Genomic DNA, 22,445 nt, shown 5'->3' with positions numbered 1-22,445 from the left:
AGGTCCTCAGGTGTGCCGTGGCACTCTAGTGTGCCGTGAGAGGTCCTCAGGTGTGCCGTGGCACTCTAGTGTGCCGTGAGAGGTCCTCAGGTGTGCCGTGGCACTCTAGTGTGCCGTGAGAGGTCCTCAGGTGTGCCGTGGCACTCTAGTGTGCCGTGAGAGGTCCTCAGGTGTGCCGTGGCACTCTAGTGTGCCGTGAGAGGTCCTCAGGTGTGCCGCGGCAGACTGACAACAGTGCAGGGGTGTCCCTCTTTCAAATTTTGAAATATTGGGAGGTATGTGACAGGCTCATCAGGCATCATTTACAACCATGACATTCATTCACAGACAATCATTATGATTGTTTGTGAATGAATGTCAATATGTCATGTATAGTTTGTAGCATGACAGCACAGTACAGTGTGTATATGTGTGTGTATATATATGGTGGTGTGCCACAGGATTTTTTAATGTGAAAAAGTGTGCCACGGCAAAAAAAAGGTTGCAAATCACTGCAGGGGTCACCAACCTTTCTGACCTCAGGGGCCAATAAACTCTAACAATTTTGAATCCCTTTAAACACTAACATGAATTTTTTTTTTTTTAAGGTACAAACCTCCTATTGTGTGTGTGTGTGTGTATGTGTATATATATATATTTATTCATAACTAGTATATCCATAGCTAAGTTTACATTATGTATATAATTACACATTTTTAAGAATAATTTTTTGGAATTGAATGACAGAATGGAAAGAATACTTCCGAATGACAGATGAATGGTGAGTGCCAACTTTTGAACTGCAGAGGAAGAAAGTGTGGGGGGGAATAATTTGTTTTTAAAGGACCACAAGTCTTCCAAGTTACCTCCCCAGTTAGGAATTGTTCAAAACTACTTATGATCATGGAAAGACATTGGAGTCGTAAATTAAGTTTTATTTTAGAAAGCTCTCACTATGGATGTGAGCTAACCACGCCTGATGTTACTGGCAATTACTATAATACTGGTGGGATATTGCTGATCTGCTGGATGTCAGTTAATGGAATTCAGGTGGAATGGCTTTGTGTGTTGGAAAATTATTAGAATGAAAAATAATTAATATTTAATTAAAAAAAAAAATGTAGGAAGGCAGACCAACAGTGATGTAAGTCTATCTGAAGGAATTAGCAAAAATACTGCAAAGAGTTTTATTTTAACCTTTTGAGTGCCAACGACGGCTCTGAGCCATCGAAAAATTGTTTCACTCAGGTGCTAACGACCGCTCAAAGCCGTCACTAGCACTCTCCCACCTTGAGGGAGATCTGGAGGCTTCCACCCGGCCCAGTGTTAATTTTGACAGCAAATTTCAATTTATTCTTGACTAAAATGCCATTTTAGTTCCAGTCGGGGTTTAGTTAAAGTGTACTGCATTATTTAAGCATTTCTCTATAATTTGCAAACTGATTATATACTCCAGGAGTAAACATAACACTTGTTGTTATTTATAGTATTAAAGGGACAGTCAACCATAGAATTGTTATTGTTTTAAAAGATAGATAATCCCTTTATTACTCATTCCCCAGTTTTGCATAACCAACACTGTTATATTAATATACTTTTTACCTCTGTGATTACCTTGTATCTAAGAACCTTCTTCCAGCCCCCTGATCACATGACTGTGACTGTTTATTATCTATTGTCTTAAATTTAGCATTGTATTGTGCGAGATCTTAAATAACTTTCTGTGCCTGAACACTGTTATCTATATAGCCCACGTGTACTTTCTATCTCTTTGTGTTGAAAAGAGATTTAAAAAGAATGTGATAAGAGGCAGCCCTCAAAGGCTTAGAAATTAGCATATGAGCCTACCTATGTTTAGTTTAAACTAAGAATACCAAGAGAAACAAGCAAATTTGATGATAAAAGTAAATTGGAAAGTCAATTAAAATTTAAAGTCCTATCTGAATAATGAAAGTTTAATTTATACTTGACTGTCCCTTTAAGGTTTAAACATGCAATACAGACACAGATTTAGCCGTTGTGATATGTAACATCTTTATTAAACTTAAAATGAAATAAAACCAAGTTTCGTAAACAAACAGAAGTGCAACTTTAAATTGTATAAAAAAAAACTGTAAACTGTATTGCACATATTACCCAATATTAAAAACTTTAACTTTTCTCTGTTAATAATTAAAACAAGTTTTAAGTAACTCAACACAACAAAAAGTTTCTGCAGCTAGCACAGGCACAGCATAACTTAAACCCATACTCGTGGGTTATGCTTATTTCTATAGGAAGAATCAATTTATTCACAGATTCAAAATTTTTTTGGCAACAATATTAGCACTGCTCTAGAACTTCCAAACTCATTAGATACTCCTGGAGTAAAGGTTTATTAACCTGTTTTTATTTATGGTATTGAGGTTTGAACATGCAATACAGATTTAACTGTTGTGGTATATAACCTGTCTTTATCTTAAAATTTAATAAAATTAAGTTTCGTAAATTTTACAAAAGAGCAGTAATTGGATATGGATTGATTATAACACCTTGCATAAAATGTGTTTGTCAGCAAATTTAGTTTTAGTCATAGTCTTTTGACTAAAATGCCATTTTAGTTTTAGTCGTATTTTAGTCATCAGCATTTCTTTTGCCGAAATTAACACTGCCACCCGCTCCTACCTCGGTGATCGGGCCTGTATAGTGACAGGCATTGCCGGGGCTTCACGTTTTTCGCGGTGACGTCACTGCTCAACTTTATTTAAAATGGACAATGCAAAGTATAGGGAAAGGGGGCATGCTGCTTGGAAGCCTGTGTCTCAGGCAGCTACAGACCCCCAAGACCCACCATTGGAAAGGTAATCTCCTATAAGTCTTGGATCTGTAAAAAAAAAAAAAAAAGTTAAATGTTTTATGTAAAAACATTAAACAAAAAAAGTTCAGCTTAGCACTAAAAGGGTTAAGATTTTTCTTTTTTTATATATACTATAATTCAACTATTTCAAGCCAAGTCTATATCAACCTCTCTGAGCAGCGCGCCGGGCAGGAGCAGTTAAATATACAATCTAGCTACGCAAGTTGCGCAGTACTACGCAATGAGCATAGGGAGATTTGTAATTTAACTCCTCTGTCAGTTTTCCCTGATGTCCAGCCAGACACTGTAGGGAGTTGCGGCATGACGAGGGTGAAAAGGTTTTTGGCAACACTGTGTCAAGTAAGTCTATAGGTGCCATTTTTCCAACACAAATGCACATATAAACACATGAGTATATGTGTGTATATGTATGTATGTATGTATTTTCTCTATCGCACTCTCTGGTCTTAGTAATTAAGTAAAATTTATTTAGTGACGTTTTGGGGAATGCTCCCCTTCATCAGACATGCTAAGTAACAGCAAGCAAGAGGATGAAGAAAAAATAGGAGTGAACTCGAAAGTTGCATGCTCTATCTGAATCGTGAAAGAAAAAAATTGGGTTCAGTGTCCCTTTAAGCCTACTTCCAGAAAAATCTGTCACAAGTGTGTCCATTTCAGTTTTGAACAGAATGCTCCTAGTTTCAGTATCTTTCATTGTGTATGTACGATAACATTAATTACCCTGTGATTTAATTTTAAATCCAGTTTTATTTGCAACTAACTGTTCATTTCTACTTTTATAGACTTTAGTTTGGAAAGAGCTGGACTATGGCACCATGTCTGAGGCAGAGAAGCAAATGCTGGTCTCTGAAGTGAATTTACTGCGTGAGCTCCGACATCCCAACATTGTTCGCTATTATGACCGTATCATTGACCGAACAAACACTACTCTTTATATAGTGATGGAGTACTGTGAAGGTGGGGACCTGGCCAGCCTAATTTCTAAATGTACAAAAGAGAGGTAAATCCATGTTAAATTTCTTCTGCTGAAATAAGTGTATGATTAATACAAACTTAATTCCAATTAATTTTTTTCCAGGCAATATTTAGAAGAAGACTTTATTCTGCGTGTGTTTGCTCAGCTTGCTTTGGCGTTAAAGGATTGTCATAGACGAGGAGATGGTGGCCATACGGTACTTCATAGAGACCTAAAACCTGCAAACATATTTTTAGATGCCAAAAAGAATGTGAAGCTTGGAGACTTTGGGTTGGCCAGAATACTGCATCATGATACAAGTTTTGCCAAAACATTTGTTGGCACTCCATATTATATGTCTCCTGTAAGTACTAGTCTTTATGGACAAGGGTTCTGTCTCTGCTAGACCAGCCTCATTAGATACTTGTAGAAATTGGCGATGTTTTACGCTATACTCATTGGACTTGTTCAACTTCTGGTTTGCAGGATACTGGCATTTGCTGCAGAACACTGGTGGATATAGTATTGAATGTTCATGATTAGATTGAGGTGTGTGTGTGTGTTTTTTTATTTAAAGGGTTAGAAATTGTTCCCATTTGACGCTAATTAAACTATTATAATGACTATTATAAATGCAATTAAATTAAACCGTTTTTTAAGACAAAATTAAGCTTTTACATACCTTATTTTTTAGCAATAAACTATTATGAAATGAGCAGTAATGACTGCCCATAAAATAAGGCATGGCTTACGTAAATCCAGCATCCGCCCCCCATCCAATGGTGAAGCGACTGGATCCCTTCATTTCAATATTGCCTTCAGTCAACATTGCATGCGCAGTCTCTGTTAATGTACAGCTGTTCATAGCCTATTCATCTGTATTGCAGGGGCAGCTTGAGCTTCACATAGGGAATAATAAAATAACCTTAGCTGAGACTAGCTGTGCAAGACTTTGCTGCTGCTTTTGTCCCAGTTCAGCCCTGCACTAACGAGAGCAGCGTTTATACTAGAATTCTTCCCTGCCTGTGATTTAGTGCACCTTTGCTTCAAGTTCAGAATTTGAATACAGCAGCAGTGTGAAAGCTCTGTTTAAACTGTCCGGCTTATCTCCCCCTCTCCCTCGCTGTGTTTGATTAGAGAGGGCTCCAATTCCACATGAAAGGAAACGCATCAAGAGGGGAGGGGGAGATGAGTCCGACAGTGTAAATAAACAGAGCGCTCATACTCGCGCTGTAAATGTCAGAAGCACAGATGCACTTCATCACAAACAGGGAAGAATCCTAACATACACACTGTTGATGCCGGCCGGTTTCTGAGATACTGTAATACAAATCTGTCAGGTGGCTAGAGCTGCCGCTCTAGTAACTTGTGTTCCTGTCTCCTCCCAGTAGACTGCCGAAAGCGGTGCTGGAGACGGGGGCGAGTCTGCGCATGTGTTATAGTGTAAATAGTTTAATTGCGCATGCGGGCCGCCATGATGTTTCTACCTAGGTAGAACATCGTAACATGCTGCATAATAAGTAGAAAATGGGTTTGGCGCAAAATTAATGTTTCAATTAAAATTTCAAGAAATGGAAAGAAAACTGTACAAAGGTCCCAATTACAAAAGGCTTTATTATAAAAAGAAGTTTTGAATGAGTTGAAAATATTTTTTGGGTTTACTATCCCTTTAAACTTTGATTTAACGTTTGTTACTAAAAGTGCATTGTTTTTATATCCATTTAAAGGGAATACTTGTGAAGTTGTTGTCTGCAAAAATTCCACAATAGTGCATTTAAACTTGGTTCAGAAGTTTTTAAATGTAAAATTTTTCATTTTTTAGGAGCAAATGAATCGTATGTCCTATAATGAGAAGTCGGATATCTGGTCTCTCGGCTGCCTTCTATATGAACTTTGTGCCCTTTCGTAAGTATAGTTACTTTTTGTTTTGTCGTGGTGTGTGTGTGTTTTTTTTGTTTTTGTTCTTTTCTTTTTCCTGGTAATTTTAAGATGTGAACTATTTATTTCAGGCCACCATTTACTGCCTATAATCAGAAGGAGTTGACAGAAAAAATAAGGGAAGGAAAGTTTAGACGAATCCCATATCGTTATTCTGAAGATCTGAATCAAGTGATAACAAAAATGTTACATCTTAAGGTTTGAGTTAATGTCATGTAATTATCATGTTTTGAAGATTGGTATATTGCTATTTTTTTTTTTCTTGTATTTAGGGTTTACTCACTTAACATCACCTATTTTAACTGGGTATCTTAACCCCTAGATGACATTCCACGCCAATGCTGTGCCTTAATGACAGCATGGACCAGCCTAACTTCTGTGGCCCCCCTGTAATACTTATCCACTTGGATCTGACGCAGGGACTTGCCTAGAAAACCAGACAGTCCCCAAGTAGCCAATCAGGGCTATTGGAGTCACTGATACCACGTGACAGCCAATCTGCACTTCCCTCTACACCTCACTTTCCTCAGTGTGATCTGAGGTGAGAAGGGCATATAGATTTATCCTACAAAGTGTCCCATATAGTTTATATATAATAATCCATGCCCTGGGCAATTGTTTAACATTGATGTAAATGTGTGCTTGAAAAAATGACCATTGATGCAATCACATGATTTCAAGGCTGGGATTGGGTCATGGTGGACTGCCTATGATGTTGGCTGTGCACTCCCCGCCTCCCAATCTGATTATCCTTTTCCTTAAAGCAGGAGACTGCAGGATGCCACATGACATATGGCGTTTCATGCTGCCGTAAGCGTGTGAAGGGGTTAACCCTTTAGGTGCTGATCACTAATTAGTAAATGGGAAATAGGGGTATAATTGATGGGTGCGTTTTGGGAGTTAGTGTTGGGTAGGAGTTAAAAATAAAAAAAATTCCATATATAAAGACTGAAATTGCCAGGCCCCATAAAACCTGTACATGGGGGTATTCCTATACTCATGGGACATTGCAGAATACAAATATCAGTGTCTTTATTGCTCCAAAACCAGGATTATGATATTAACAATAAAAAATGTGTGTTGAGGAAAAAGTAAAAAAAAAAAAAATCTTAAATTATCACACTTATCTTTTATTCATATTTAAATACTGACGATAAAAAGCCCTATTTGGCCTTTTTAAAAAAACAAACAAAAAAAGTGTGTGGGAGCACTTAATGTGAGAAGTAAATTATGGTTGAACAAACATAGCTCAAATTCTAACTCTTGGTTTACGTTTCAGGACTTGGGCTATTGCCTCCTTCCTTTAGGGGTTAAATATATTAAAGGGGCATGAAACCCAACACTCTTTCATAGTTCAGATAGAGCATAGAATTGTAAACTACTTTCTATTCTCTTACCAAACTTGTCCTCTTGGTATCCTTTTCTCAAAGGAGCAGCAATACACTACTGGGAGCTAACTGCAAACGCTGGATTAGCAAATGACCAGACACATGTGCAGCTAGCACTCAGTAGAGCATTGCTGCTCCTGGGCCTGTGTTTGATTTTGAACAAAGGGTACCAAGACATTAAAGTAAATTTTAAAATTGCATGCTCTATCTGAATCACACATGCGCGCGCGCGCACACACCACTTTACGTTCCTTTTAAAGGGACATGAAACCTAACATTTTACTTTCATGATTTAGGTAGACGTAAACTGGCAAGTTGTATGCTCTATTATAACATTTGCTTAATTTTCTTTGATGGAGCAGCAATGCACTACTGGTTGCTAACTGAGCCAATGACAATGTGTGTGTGTGTAGTTTAAAAAAAAAAAAAAATGCATACATACCACTAATCGGCAGCTAGGACCCAAGTGATTCGCTGCACCTGAGCTTGCCTAGATAAACCCTTTAAAGGATATCGAGAGAAGGAAGCAAATTTAAATATAAGTAAAATGGAATGTTTAAAATGTTATGCTATGTCTAATTTTGACCTTACTCTTTAACTTGTTTTGTTTGCATAAACAATAGTTCACCATCCCATACATGATTGAATAAGAAATCATCTAAATCTTGCACATAGAGACTGAACTATAAAAGTTTTAAACACATTTTGCTCACATGACTCTTGTTCGTATAGTTTGGTTTACACCCAGTAAAATCCAAAAACAACCTCATATGGTACCTGCAGAAACATGGGAGTTTGTCTAATACTCTAAAAGGGTGTACACTTTTATAAACACATGGGGTGGCTTTGATTTCAATCACTAGTAAGATATATATCTATCGATCACCTCCCAATTTCATTTAATCTACAATTTAATAGATTATTCATTCACATAATTTTTTTTTGTTTTTTTTTTTCCAGCTGTCCTTTATTGGAAAGAGAACAATTGGTCTGATGGTCGCTTCTATGGACATCCATTCCCTTTGCTCTATTCCATTTGAGAGCTCTGCAATTATGCATGCTCAGACAATGGAACGGAGACCATTCAGATCTGTCTCGGAGTTCTAGACCGTCTTTCTCCTCTTTTTTTTTTTTTTTTTTTTTTTTTTTTTTGTTAAAAGCACAGGGACTATGGACTCGGGAGAAGTCTGCTCTCCCCATAAACATCTTGGAGTTGAGAGCGATTTACAATGCTCTGAGGGCTTGGCCTCAAATGTCCTTAGCTCGGTTTATCGGGTTTCAGTCGGACAACATCACCTCAGTGGCTTACATAAACCACCAGGGAGGAACTCAGAGTTCCTTGGCCATGAAGGAGGTGGCACGGATTATTCAGTGGGCAGAAGCTCACAACTGTTTATCTGCCATCCACTTTCCTGGAGTGGACAACTGGGAAGCGGATTTCCTGAGTAGACAGACATTTCATCCTGGGGAGTGGGCTCTCCATCCGGAGGTGTTCTCCAGGTTAACCTTCAAATGGGGGGTGCTGGAGTCTGATCTGATGGCATCTCGGCAGAACGCCAAGGTACGGTTCAAGGTCAAGATATCCTCAGGCCGCTCTGATAGATGCTCTGGCGGTTCCTTGGGATTTCGGTCTAGCATACCTGTTTGCGCTCCTTCCACAAGTTACTGCTTGTATCAAACAGGAGAGAGCATCAGTAATTCTAATAGCTCCTACATGGTCTCGCAGGATCTGGTATGCAGACCTAGTAAAGATGTCTTCTCAGCCGCCTTGGAGGTTGCCTCTGAGGAAGGACCTTCTAACTCGGGGTCCATTCCTCCATCCAAATATCGTTTCTCTGAAGCTGACTGCTTGGAGATTGAACGCTTAGTTCTGTCTAAGCGTGGATTTTCTGAGTCGGTCATTGAGACCATGATCCAGGCTTGAAAGGCTGTTACTCGAAAAATTTACCATAAGATATGGCGTAAATACCTTTTTATTGGTGTGAATCTAAGGGCTACTCTTGGAGTAGGGTCAGGATTCCTAGAATTTTGTCTTGCCTCCAGGAAGGTCTGGAGAAAGGGTTTTCAGTCAGTTCTTTGAAAGGTCAGATTTCTGTATTATCTATTTTGTTACACAAGCGTCTGGCAGATGTGCAATCTTTTTGCCAGGCCCTGGTCAGAATCAGGCCTGTGTTTTTAAACCTGTTGCTCCTCCTTGGAACCTTAATCTTGTTCTTAAAGTTTTTACAGCAGGCTCCGTTTGAGCCAATGCATTCCATAGATATTAAGTTGCTATCTTTTGGTTTTGTTTCTTATTGCTATCTCTTCTGCTATGAGTTTTGCAACTCTTGGCTTTGCAGTGTGATTTATCTTTCATGCGGATAAGGCGGTTCTTCGTACTAAATTTTGGTTTCTTCCTAAAGTGGTTTCGGATAGAAATATATTAATCAGGAAATAGTTCTTTCTCTCTGTCCCAATCCTCCTTCTCATAAAGTGCATCTGTTGCACAACTTGGATGTTGTGCATGCTCTAAAATTCTACCTACAGACTAAGGATTTTAACCAGTCTTCTGCCCTGTTTGTTTCTCAGAAAAGCATAAGGGTCAGAAAGCTACTGCTACTTCTTTCCCTCTGGTTGAGAAGTGTGATTTGTTTTGCTGAGGCCTCTTTTGGGAGAGAGGTTCTTCAAGCGGTGGTGCCTTCTTTTTAGGACTGCCTGTCTTGTTCTCCCTCCCTGTTCATTTTGTGTCCTCTAGCTTGGGTATTGGTTCCCACCAGTAATTGAATGACGTTGTGGACTCTCCATATCTTAGGAAAGAAAACAAAATTTATGCTTACCTGATAAGTTTCTTTTTGGATATGGAGAGTCCACAACCCCACCCTTTATTAAGATATAGATATATGTAAATAATAATAAAAATAATAAATATAATATTTTTTTTACTAAACCTCAGGCACCTCTACACCTTTTTGTTCTTTTTCCATTTCCCTTCAGTCGAATGACTGGGGATTATGGTTAGAAGTGACACTTAACAGCTTTGCTGTGGTGCTCCTTTGCTGCCTCCTGCTGGCCAGGATTGATATTCCCACTAGTAATTGATGTGGACTTTCCATATGCGGAAAGAAATTTATCAGGTAAGCATACATTTTTGTTATTATAAAAATTTTTGCAGTGAGGGAGGGGCATGTTATTTCTACAGACACAAATTCTCTTAAACTACAAAAGCAATATGTGATATCTTCAAGAAAAATTGCTGGAAATAATCTGACAAACCTCTGGGTGAGCATGACATTGTGAATGGATTCATTAACTTAATCTACCCCCCAAAAATTAAACATTACAGCATCTTGCTATATAATTATAAACCAATCTATATTTCAGGATAAATAAACTTTTTATTTTAAATAGAAACTATCTTAGATATGCGCATTCAGCGGTTTTGTTCACCTCTGAAAGCGGCTCATCGTGCTGCTTGGCTTTTTTTGTTGTTGTTGCATTTATTCTTGTGCAACAGCAACACTAATCAGTGCAAATCCAAATGTTAGTGCTTTGCTGTCGCACAAGAATAAATGCGGCTAGGAAAATACTCCAGCGGCACAAAGAGCCGCTGTCTTTGGAAGTGAATGAAATCTCTGAATTCATGTATGCTATGTTTTGCTAGGATGTGTGCGGGGTCCCCCCTCAAAGCATTATTTTATATATTGAAAAAAAATCCATTTTTATCTACCCTGTAAATGCATGATTAAAGAGTATTTCTCTTGTTAAGTGTAGTCAGTCCACGGGTCATCCATTACTTATGGGATATATTCTCCTTCCCAACAGGAAGTTGCAAGAGGATCACCCAAGCAGAGCTGCTATATAGCTCCTCCCCTCACATGTCATATCCAGTCATTCTCTTGCAACTCTCAACAAAGAAGGAGGTTGTGAGAGGAGTTAGGAGTTTTTTACTTAATTATTCTTCAATCAAAAGTTTGTTATTTTAAATGGCACCGGAGCGTGCGTTTTTTTTCTCTCAGGCAGTATTTAGAAGAAGAATCTGCCTGCGTTTTCTATGATCTTAGCAGACGTAACTAAGATCCACTGGCTGTTCTCGCACATTCTGAGGAGTGGGGTAACTTCAGAAAAGGGAATAGCATGCGGGGTCCCCTGCAAATGAGGTATGTGCAGTAACATATTTTCTAGGAATGGAATTGACTAAGAAAACACTGCCGATACCCATATGATGTAAGTACAGCCTAAAATGCAGTAGTAGCGACTGGTATCAGGCTGGTAAATGTATGCACAGTAGAGTTATTTTCTAGGGAATAGAATTTGACTGAAAAAATACTGTTAATACTGAATTAATGTATGAGCCTTAACTGCGGTAGAAGCGACTGGTAGCAGGCTTAGTGATAACTTTACACAGCATATGAAATGTTGTGTTTAAAACGTTTACTGGCATGTTAATCGTTTTGTGAGGTACTTTGGTGATGAATCTCTTGGGGCATGATTTTTCCACATGGCTAACGTATATTTCTGCATAGAAACCGTTTTAGCTGGTCTCCCACTGTTGTAATATGACTGGGAGGGGCTTTTTGTTAGCGCCTTGTTGCGCAGTTAAAATTCAATCATAGTCTTCCTGTTTCTATCCTCCTTGATCCAGGACGTCTCCGGAGAGCTCAAGGGTCTTCAAAATTTATATTTGAGGGAGGTAATCGGTCACAGCAGACCTGTGACAGTGTGTTTGACTGTGATAAAAACGTTAACTGTTAAATTGATTATCCGTTTTTTGGGTATTAAGGGGTTAATCATCCTTTACTAGTGGGTGCAATCCTCTGCTGATTTCATACATTTAATGTAAATATTTGGTTGCTATAACTGAATTTGTTCATTGTTATTTCAACTGTAATTGTTTTTTTTGTGTTTTTAAAAGCGCAGCAGCGTTTTTACATTGCTTGAAAAATTTCTGAAAGTAATTTCCAAGCTTGCTAGCCTAATTGCTAGTCTGTTTAAACATGTCTGATACAGATGAATCTGCTTGTTCATTATGTTTAAAAGCCAATGTGGAGCCCAATAGAAATATGTGTACCAATTGTATTGATATTACTTTAAATAAAGGTCAGTCTTTACCGGTAAAGAAATTATCACCAGACATCGAAGGGGAAGTTATGCCGCCTAACTCTCCTCTCGTGTCAGTACCTGCGCCTCCCGCTCAGGAGGTGCGTGATGTTGTGGCGCCAAGTACATCAAGGCCCTTACAAATCACTTTGCAAGATATGGCTAATGTTATGAAAGAAGTATTATCTAATTTGCCTGAGTTAAGAGGCAAGCGCGATAGCTCTGGGTTAAGGACAGAGCGCGCTGATGACACGAGAGCCATGTCCGATACTGCGTCACAATTTGCAGAACATGAGGACGGAGAGCTTCATTCTGTGGGTGACGGATCTGATCCAGGGAGACCGGATTCAGAAATTTTAAATTTTAAATTTAAGCTTGAGAACCTCCGTGTATTGCTAGGGGAGGTATTAGCGGCTCTGAATGTTTGTGACACGGTCGCAATCCCAGAGAAGTTATGTAGGCTGGATAAATACTATGCGGTGCAGGTGTGTACTGACGTTTTTCCTATACCTAAAAGGCTTAGAGATTATTAGCAAGGAGTGGGATAGACCCGGTGTGCCTTTTTCCCCTCCTCCGATATTTAGAAAAATGTTCCCAATAGACGCTACCACACGAGACTTATGGCAGACGGTCCCTAAGGTGGAGGGAGCAGTTTCTACTTTAGCTAAGCGCACCACTATCCCGGTGGAGGATAGTTGTGCTTTCTCAGATCCAATGGATAAAAAATTAGGTTACCTTAAGAAAATGTTTGTTCAACAAGGTTTTATATTACAGCCCCTTGCATGCATTGCACCCGTCACTGCTGCGGCGGCTTTCTGGTTTGAGTCTCTAGAAGAGGCTATTCGCACAGCACCATTGGATGAGATCATGAACAAGCTTAAAGCACTTAAGCTAGCTAATGCATTTGTTTCGGATGCCGTTGTGCACTTAACTAAACTAACGGCTAAGAACTCCGGATTTGCCATCCAGGCGCGCAGAGTGCTATGGCTTAAATCCTGGTCAGCAGATGTGACTTCTAAATCTAAATTGCTTAATATTCCTTTCAAGGGGCAAACCTTATTCGGGCCCGGCTTGAAAGAAATTATTGCTGACATTACGGGAGGTAAGGGTCACTCCCTTCCTCAGGATAGGGCCAAATCAAAGGCCAAACAGTCTAATTTTCGTGCCTTTCGTAATTTCAAGGCAGGAGCAGCATCAACTTCCTCCGCTCCAAAACAGGAAGGAACTGCTGCTCGTTACAGACAGGGTTGGAAAAGCAACCAATCCTGGAACAAGGGCAAGCAGGCCAGAAAGCCTACTTCTGCCCCTAAGACAGCATGAAGGAAGGGCCCCCTATCCGGAAACGGATCTAGTGGGGGGCAGACTCTCTCTCTTCGCCCAGGCTTGGGCAAGAGATGTCCAGGATCCCTGGACGTTGGAGATCATATCTCGGGGATACCTTCTGGACTTCAAAGCTTCTCCTCCACAAGGGAGATTTCATCTGTCAAGGTTATCAACAAACCTAATAAAGAGGCATTTCTACAATGTGTACAAGACCTCTTAGTAATGGGAGTAATCCACCCAGTTCCGCGAACGGAACAAGGGCAGGGGTTTTACTCAAATCTGTTTGTGGTTCCCAAAAAAGAGGGAACCTTCAGACCAATCTTGGACTTAAAGATCTTAAACAAGTTCCTAAGGGTTCCATCGTTCAAAATGGAAACTATTCGAACCATCCTACCCATGATCCAAGAGGGTCAGTATATGACCACTGTGGACTTAAAGGATGCCTACCTTCACATACCGATTCACAAGGATCATTATCGGTACCTAAGGTTTGCCTTTCTAGACAGGCATTACCAGTTTGTAGCTCTTCCCTTCGGGTTAGCTACGGCCCAGAGAATTTTTACAAAGGTTCTGGGCTCACTTCTGGCGGTACTAAGACCGCGAGGCATAGCGGTGGCTCCGTACCTAGACTACATTCTGATACAAGCGTCGAGTTTTCAAAATGCAAAGTCTCATACAGAGAGAGTTCTTGCATTTCTGAGGTCGAATGGGTGGAAAGTGAACTTGGAAAAGAGTTCTCTGTTACCACTCACAAGGGTTCCTTTTCTAGGGACTCTGATAGATTCTGTAGAGATGAAGATTTACCTGACAGAGTCCAGGTTATCAAAGATTCTAAATGCTTGCCGTGTCCTTCATTCCATTCTAAGGCCATCAGTAGCTCAGTGCATGGAAGTAATCGGCTTAATGGTCGCGGCAATGGACATAGTGCCATTTGCGCGCCTGCTTCTCAGACCGCTGCAATTATGCATGCTAAGTCAGTGGAATGGGGATTATTCAGATCTGTCCCCTCTCCTGACTCTGGACCAGGAGGCCAGAGATTCTCTTCTCTGGTGGTTGTCTCTGGTTCATCTGTCCAAAGGAATGACTTTTCGCAGGCCAGATTGGACGATTGTAACAACAGATGCCAGCCTACTAGGCTGGGGCGCAGTCTGGAACTCCCTGAAGGCTCAGGGATCGTGGACTCAGGAGGAGAAACTCCTTCCAATAAATATTCTGGAATTAAGAGCAATATTCAATGCTCTTCTAGCTTGGCCTCAGTTAGCAACACTGAGGTTCATCAGATTTCAGTCGGACAACATCACGACTGTGGCTTACATCAACCATCAAGGGGGAACCAGGAGTTCCCTAGCGATGTTAGAAGTCTCCAAGATAATTCGCTGGGCAGAGTCTCACTCTTGCCACCTGTCAGCGATCCACATCCCAGGCGTGGAACTGGGAGGCGAACTTTCTAAGTCGCCAGACTTTTCATCCGGGGGAGTGGGAACTTCATCCGGAGGTCTTTGCTCAACTGATTCTTCGTTGGGGCAAACCAGAACTGGATCTCATGGCGTCTCGCCAGAACGCCAAGCTTCCTTGTTACGGATCCAGATCCAGGGACCCGGGAGCGGCGCTGATAGATGCTCTAGCAGCCCCTTGGGTTTTCAAGATGGCTTATGTGTTTCCTCCGTTTCCGTTGCTGCCTCGATTGATTGCCAGGATCAAACAGGAGAGAGCATCGGTGATTTTGATAGCGCATGCGTGGCCACGCAGGACCTGGTATGCAGACCTAGTGGACCTGTCGTCCTGTCCTCCATGGTCTCTGCCTCTGAGACAGGACCTTCTAATTCAGGGTCCTTTCAACCATCCAAGCCTAATTTCTCTGAGACTGACTGCATGGAGATTGAACGCTTGATTCTATCAAAGCGTGGTTTCTCGGAGTCGGTTATTGATACATTAATACAGGCTCGGAAACCTGTTACCAGAAAAATTTACCATAAGATATGGCGTAAATATTTATATTGGTGTTAATCCAAGAGTTGCTCATGGAGTAAGGTCAGGATTCCTAGGATATTGTCTTTTCTACAAGAGGGTTTAGAAAAGGGTTTATCTGCTAGTTCGTTAAAGGGACAGATTTCTGCTCTGTCCTTTTACACAAACGTCTGGCAGAAGTTCCAGACGTTCAGGCTTTTTGTCAGGCTTTAGCTAGGATTAAGCCTGTGTTTAAGACTGTTGCTCCGCCGTGGAGTTTAAACTTAGTTCTTAAAGTTCTTCAAGGTGTTCCGTTTTAACCCCTTCATTCCATTGATATTAAGCTGTTATCTTGGAAAGTTCTGTTTTTATTGGCTATTTCCTCGGCTCGAAGAGTCTCTGAGTTATCGGCCTTACATTGTGATTCTCCTTATCTGATTTTTCATTCAGACAAGGTAGTTCTGCGTACTAAACCTGGGTTTTTACCTAAGGTAGTTTCTAACAGGAATATCAATCAAGAGATTATTGTTCCATCATTATGTCCTAATCCTTCTTCAAAGAAGGAACGTCTTTTGCATAATCTGGATGTAGTCCGTGCCCTTAAGTTCTACTTACAGGCAACTAAAGATTTTCGGCAAACTTCTTCTCTGTTTGTCGTTTATTCTGGACAGAGGAGAGGTCAAAAGGCTTCGGCCACCTCTCTCTCTTTTTGGCTTCGTAGCATAATACGTTTAGCCTATGAGACTGCTGGACAGCAACCCCCTGAAAGAATTACCGCTCATTCCACTAGAGCTGTAGCTTCCACTTGGGCCTTTAAGAATGAGGCCTCTGTTGAACAGATTTGCAAGGCTGCAACTTGGTCTTCGCTTCACACTTTTTCAAAATTTTACAAGTTTGACACTTTTGCTTCTTCGGAGGCTGTTTTTGGGAGAAAGGTTCTACAGGCAGTGGTTCCTTCCGTTTAAGTTCCTGCCTTGTCCCTCCCATCATCCGTGTACTTTAGCTTCGGTATTGGTATCCCATAAGTAATGGATGACCCGTGGACTGACTACACGTAACAAGAGAAAACATAATTTATGCTTACCTGATAAATTTATTTCTCTTGTAGTGTAGTCAGTCCACGGCCTGCCCTGTCTTTTTGAGGCAGTTCTAAATTTTAATTAAAACTCCAGTCACCACTGCACCCTATAGTTTCTCCTTTCTCGTCTTGTTTCGGTCGAATGACTGGATATGACATGTGAGGGGAGGAGCTATATAGCAGCTCTGCTTGGGTGATCCTTTTGCAACTTCCTGTTGGGAAGGAGAATATATCCCATAAGTAATGGATGACCCGTGGACTGAACACACTACAAGAGAAATAAATTTATCAGGTAAGCATAAATTATGTTTTATTTCTTTTTGTAAACCTCCCACCCCATCTTTCTAAACACCTAGAACAAAATGTGTAAATTGTTCAAATGGTTACCTGACGTGTGTTCTATGTAAAAAAAATTATGCAATATTTTTTTTTTTTCTCTATATAAGGACTACTTAAGACCTTCAATAGAAGAAGTTTTACTGAATCCATTGTTAACAGAATGGGTTATAGAGGAACAGAGCAACATTTCTGAAAAGAAGGCCTTTAAAGCCTCCGAAGAGAAAATGCAGCAACCAAACCCTGTAGCTTCAGAACTTCGGTTAAAGGAAAACCAGTTGCTAACGAGAGAGAAGGCTTTGAAAGAAAGGGAAGATCGGCTAGAACGTAAGTTGATTTTCCCCTTTCCTACAGTTAAAAGGGACTGTAAAGTCAAATTAAATTTTCATGGTTGAGGTGGTCAGTGGAACATGCAATTTTTTTTAAACTTTTTTTTTTTTTTTTTTGTTGAAAAGTATATCTAGGTAGACTGAAAGAAGCTCAGGAGCGTGCACATGTCTTTAGCATTTAATGGCAGCCTTGTTTGCAACTATGCAACATTGTGTATAGCAATGTTATACAAACACTGCTGCCAGATGGCTAAGAACATGTGCACACTCCTGAACTCACCTAGGATTACATTTTAATAAAAGATATCAAGAGAACTAAGTAAAATTTGATAATAAAAGTAAACTGGAAAGATTGTTATTTGCTCGTTGCACCGCAAGACATATCTATCTCTAAGCTCCAGCAGTCTCCGCACATGGAACCGGAGCGCGATCAGTGCTCCGGTTCCATACATGGGCAGATGCCTGATCGTTGCTCAAAGTGACACTGTGTGTATCGGTCAGCTGTTGGTGCCGTCTGAGGGAATCCGCAAGGTCGATGGGCGGCCCAGCCATGGAGTGGAAGGACCCTACACTACAAAAAAAAGAGTGTCGGGGAGAGATGGGGCTGCTACTCTACAGAAATGGGGTGTGAAGGGTTCCTAACTTGCGAGGGGGGGGAGACCGCTGCCAGTACCTAAGATGGCGGCACTAATTAGAGGGGGGTGTTAGAGCTGGAAAAAAAAAGCCTTAAATTTGTATATTGGCAGACTATCCGCCAGTACTTTAAAAGGAGTTGACTAGTGGGCGGTGAGGGAGGGAAGAGAGCTGTTTGGGAGGGATCAGGGGGTGGGAGGATAATCTCTACACTAAGGTTAAAATTAACCTTACACGCCACCTAATGAACCCCTTAACTGCTAGGAATAGTATGGTGCGTAGCTTCAATTAGCTGCCTTCTAATTGCCCAAAAGCAATTGCAAAGCCATATATGTCTATTTCTAAATAAAGGGGATTCCATAGAAGCTTTCACATCCTTTTGTGCCATGATTGCACAAGCGGTATGTAAATTTCAGTGAGAAACACAGTTTGTGAAAAAATTTACTTTATGCATTTGGCTGAGAAATGGGTGCATGAAATATACCAAAATGGGCCTAGATAAAAAAAAAAAAGTTATCTCTAAATTTTTTTTTGATTTTACTGTCCCTTTTAACTTGTAGCGTCATAGCACCTGTGATCTGTGCACACAGTCCATGGATGTTCATACTGATGTTGGTTAAAGGGACATGAAACACAATTTTTCTTTTGTGATCCAGATGAGCATGTGAGTTTTTTTTTTTTTTATATATATATATATATATATATATATATATATATATATATATATATATATATATATATATATATATATATATATAATTTTTTTTTTTTTTTTTAAACTGTCCAGTCTTCTTCCATTACCTAATTTGTTTTCTTGGTATATCTTGTTGAAAAGCATACCTAGGCAGAGTCAGGAGCTGATTGGTGGTTGTACATATAAGCGTCATGTTGTTGGCTCACCTAATGTTTTCAGCTAGCTCTCTGTAATGCATTACTGCTTCTTCAACAAAGCACATTGTCTAATAGAAGTGAATTGAAAAGTTGGTCAAAAATGTTATTAATTCAAATCACAAAAGAATTTTTTTTTTTTTTTTTTTTCTGCATCATTCATTTAACCTTTATTCCCTCAGAGAGAGAACGAGAACTTTGTGTACGCGAGAGACTTGCTGAAGATAAACTTGCAAGGTAAATTGACTTAACTTACTATCCATCAAACACAGGTGGATTGCCGAATACAAATGTGTGTAATTTCATATTGAACCAATGAGGTTTGTTTTAAAGTAATTTAAATTATAAGCATTTTTACTGTGAGCTTGTGTTTTGCTTCTTCTGTTTTATGACCACTAGAGAGAGGCATATATGTTGGGCCATAGGCAGTGTTAACAACATTAAACGGACTCTGATGAAAAAAAAATGCTCTAACTGAAATCGGAATTCTTATGTGTCCCTTGGTAACACAACTTAAGTCCCACATGGGAGCTGTAGTGTATTGGCTCAATACCCATGCAGGACTTTAGTTAGGTGTTTAACCACACTTTGCAGGGATTAAACATTTTTGACCAACTCCTGAGTCTGTGCAAGAATTCACAGAATATACCTATATGCATGTAATTGGCAAATGGCTGCCACATAATACAAGACGAGTGGAAATATATAACTTTAAAAATGAGATTTTTTTTTTCCTGACAATTTCAAAAGTGGTCTGTGCTATTTTATATCTATCTCTATATCTTTTTTTTTTTTTTTTTTTTTTTTTTTTTAAATCCTGCATCTGTTGGTGTTTAAAGGGGCATTATACACTATTTTTTATTTCTTTGCATAAATGTTTTGTAGATCTATTTATATAGCCCATATATATTTTTCTCCAACATAGGTGTGTCCGGTCCACGGCGTCATCCTTACTTGTGGGATATTCTCTCTTCCCCAACAGGAAATGGCAAAGAGCCCAGCAAAGCTGGTCACATGATCCCTCCTAGGCTCCGCCTACCCCAGTCATTCTCTTTGCCGTTGTACAGGCAACATCTCCACGGAGATGGCTTAGAGTTTTTTAGTGTTTAACTGTAGTTTTTATTATTCAATCAAGAGTTTGTTATTTTAAAATAGTGCTGGTATGTACTATTTACTCAGAAACAGAAAAGAGATGAAGATTTCTGTTTGTATGAGGAAAATGATTTTAGCACCGTAACTAAAATCCATGGCTGTTCCACACAGGACTGTTGAGAGCAATTAACTTCAGTTGGGGGAACAGTGTGCAGTCTCTTACTGCTTGAGGTATGACACATTCTAACAAGACGATGTAATGCTGGAAGCTGTCATTTTCCCTATGGGATCCGGTAAGCCATGTTTATTAAGATAGTAAATAAGGGCTTCACAAGGGCTTATTAAGACTGTAGACTTTTTCTGGGCTAAATCAATTCATTATTAACACATATTTAGCCTTGAGGAATCATTTATTCTGGGTATTTTGATATGATTATATCGGCAGGCACTGTTTTTGACACCTTATTCTTTAGGGGCTTTCCCTAATCATAGTCAGAGCCTCATTTTCGCGCCGGTATGGCGCACTTGTTTTTGAGGACAGCATGGCATGCAGCTGCATGTGTGTGGAGCTCTGATACATAGAAAGGTCTTTCTGAAGGCATCATTTGGTATCGTATTCCCCTTTGGGCTTGGTTGGGTCTCAGCAAAGCAGATTCCAGGGACTGTAAAGGGGTTAAATATAAAAACGGCTCCGGTTCCGTTATTTTAAGGGTTAAAGCTTCCAAATTTGGTGTGCAATACTTTTAAGGCTTTAATACACTGTGGTGAAATTTTGGTGAATTTTGAACAATTCCTTCATACTTTTTCGCAATTGCAGTAATAAAGTGTGTTTAGTTTAAAATTTAAAGTGACAGTAACGGTTTTATTTTAAAACGTTTTTTGTGCTTTGTTATCAAGTTTATGCCTGTTTAACATGTCTGAACTACCAGATAGATTGTGTTCTGACTGTGGGGAAACCAAGGTTCCTTCTCATTTAACTATATGTATTTTATGTCATAAAAATTTTTTTAGTAAAAATGATGCCCAAGATGATTCCTCAAGTGAGGGGAGTAAGCATGGTACTGCATCATCCCCTCCTTCGTCTACACCAGTCTTGCCCATACAGGAGGCCCCTAGTACATCTAGTGCGCCAATACTCCTTACTATGCAACATTTAACGGCTGTAATGGATAATTCTATCAAAAACATTTTAGCCAATATGCCCACTTATCAGTGAAAGCGCGACTGCTCTGTTTTAGAAAATTCTGTAGAGCATGAGAACGCTGATGATATGGTTTCTGAAGGGCCCCTACACCAGTCTGAGGGGGCCAGGGAGGTTTTGTCTGAGGGAGAAATTTCAGATTCAGGAAACATTTCTCAACAAGCTGAACCTGATGTGATTACTTTTAAATTTAAGTTGGAACATCTCCGCGCTCTGCTTAAGGAGGTGTTATCCAATTTGGATGATTGTGATTATCTGGTCATTCCAGAACCACTATGTAAAATGGAAAAGTTCTTAGAGGCCCCGGGGCCCCCCGAAGCTTTTCCTATATCCAAGCGGGTGGCGTACATTGTTAGTACAGAATGGGACAGGCCCGGTATACCTTTAGTACCTCCCCCCATATTTATAAAATTGTTTTCCTATAGTCGACACCAGAAAGGACTGATGGCAGACAGTCCCCAAGGTCGAGGGGGCGGTTTCTACTCTACACAAGCGCGCCACTATACCCATAGAAGATAGTTGTGCTTTCCAAGATCCTATGGATAAAAAATTAGAAGGTCTGCTAAAGATGTTTGTTCAGCAAGGTTCCCTTCTACAACCAATTGCATGCATTGTCCCTGTCACTGCAGCCGCGTGTTTCTAGTTTGATGAGCTAGGAAAGGCGATTATTAGTAATTCTTCTTCTTAGGAGGAGATTATGGACAGAATTCGTGCTCTTAAATTGGCTAATTCTTTCACCCTAGACGCCACCTTGCAATTGGCTAGGTTAGCGGCGAAAAAATTCTGGGTTTGCTATTGTGGCGCAGAGCGCTTTGGTTAAAATCTTGGGCAGCGGATGCGTCTTCCAAGAACAAATTGCTTGACATTCCTTTCAAGGGGAAAACACTCTTTGGCCCTGACTTGAAAGAGATTATCTCTGATATCACTGGGGGCAAGGGCCACGCCCTTCCTCAGGATAGGTCTTTTCAAGACCAAAAATAAACCTAAGTTTCGTCCCTTTCGCAGAAACGGATCAGCCCCAGGGGCTACGTCCTCTAAGCAGGAAGGTAATACTTCTCAAGCCAATCCAGCCTGGAGACCTATGCAAGGCTGGAACAAAGGAAAGCAGGCCAGGAAACCTGCCACTGCTACCAAGACAGCATGAAATGCGGGCCCCCGATCCGGGACCGGATCTGGTGGGGGGCAGACTCTCTCTCTTCGCTCAGGCTGGGGCAAGAGATGTTCTGGACCCTTGGGCGCTAGAAATAGTCTCCCAAGGTTATTCTCTGGAGTTCAAGGGGCTTCCTCCAAGGGGGAGGTTCCACAGGTCTCAGTTGTCTTCAGACCACATAAGAAGACAGGCATTCTTACATTGGGTAGAAGACCTGCTAAAAATGGGAGTGATTCATCCTGTTCCATTAGGAGAACAAGGGATGGGGTTCTACT

General features: G+C 40.3%; 1 protein-coding gene across 1 annotated transcript in view; it reads left to right on the top strand.

Annotated features, from left to right (window-relative positions):
* NEK2 (NIMA related kinase 2) overlaps positions 1–22,445 on the top strand; it is a 43,862-nt gene that overhangs the window by 1,106 nt on the left and 20,311 nt on the right. The window contains exons 2-7 of the mRNA XM_053712414.1: positions 3,619–3,836; positions 3,915–4,155; positions 5,614–5,696; positions 5,801–5,927; positions 16,988–17,204; positions 18,910–18,964. Of these exons, the coding sequence (XP_053568389.1) occupies positions 3,619–3,836; positions 3,915–4,155; positions 5,614–5,696; positions 5,801–5,927; positions 16,988–17,204; positions 18,910–18,964 (941 nt within the window). The remainder of the gene's footprint in view (positions 1–3,618; positions 3,837–3,914; positions 4,156–5,613; positions 5,697–5,800; positions 5,928–16,987; positions 17,205–18,909; positions 18,965–22,445) is intronic.

This window comes from Bombina bombina, chromosome 4 (assembly GCF_027579735.1).
Source record: "Bombina bombina isolate aBomBom1 chromosome 4, aBomBom1.pri, whole genome shotgun sequence".
In the NCBI taxonomy this organism is placed as follows: domain Eukaryota; kingdom Metazoa; phylum Chordata; class Amphibia; order Anura; family Bombinatoridae; genus Bombina; species Bombina bombina.
Note: the sequence above shows the minus strand (reverse complement) of the source record. Positions and strands in the feature narration are given on the sequence as shown.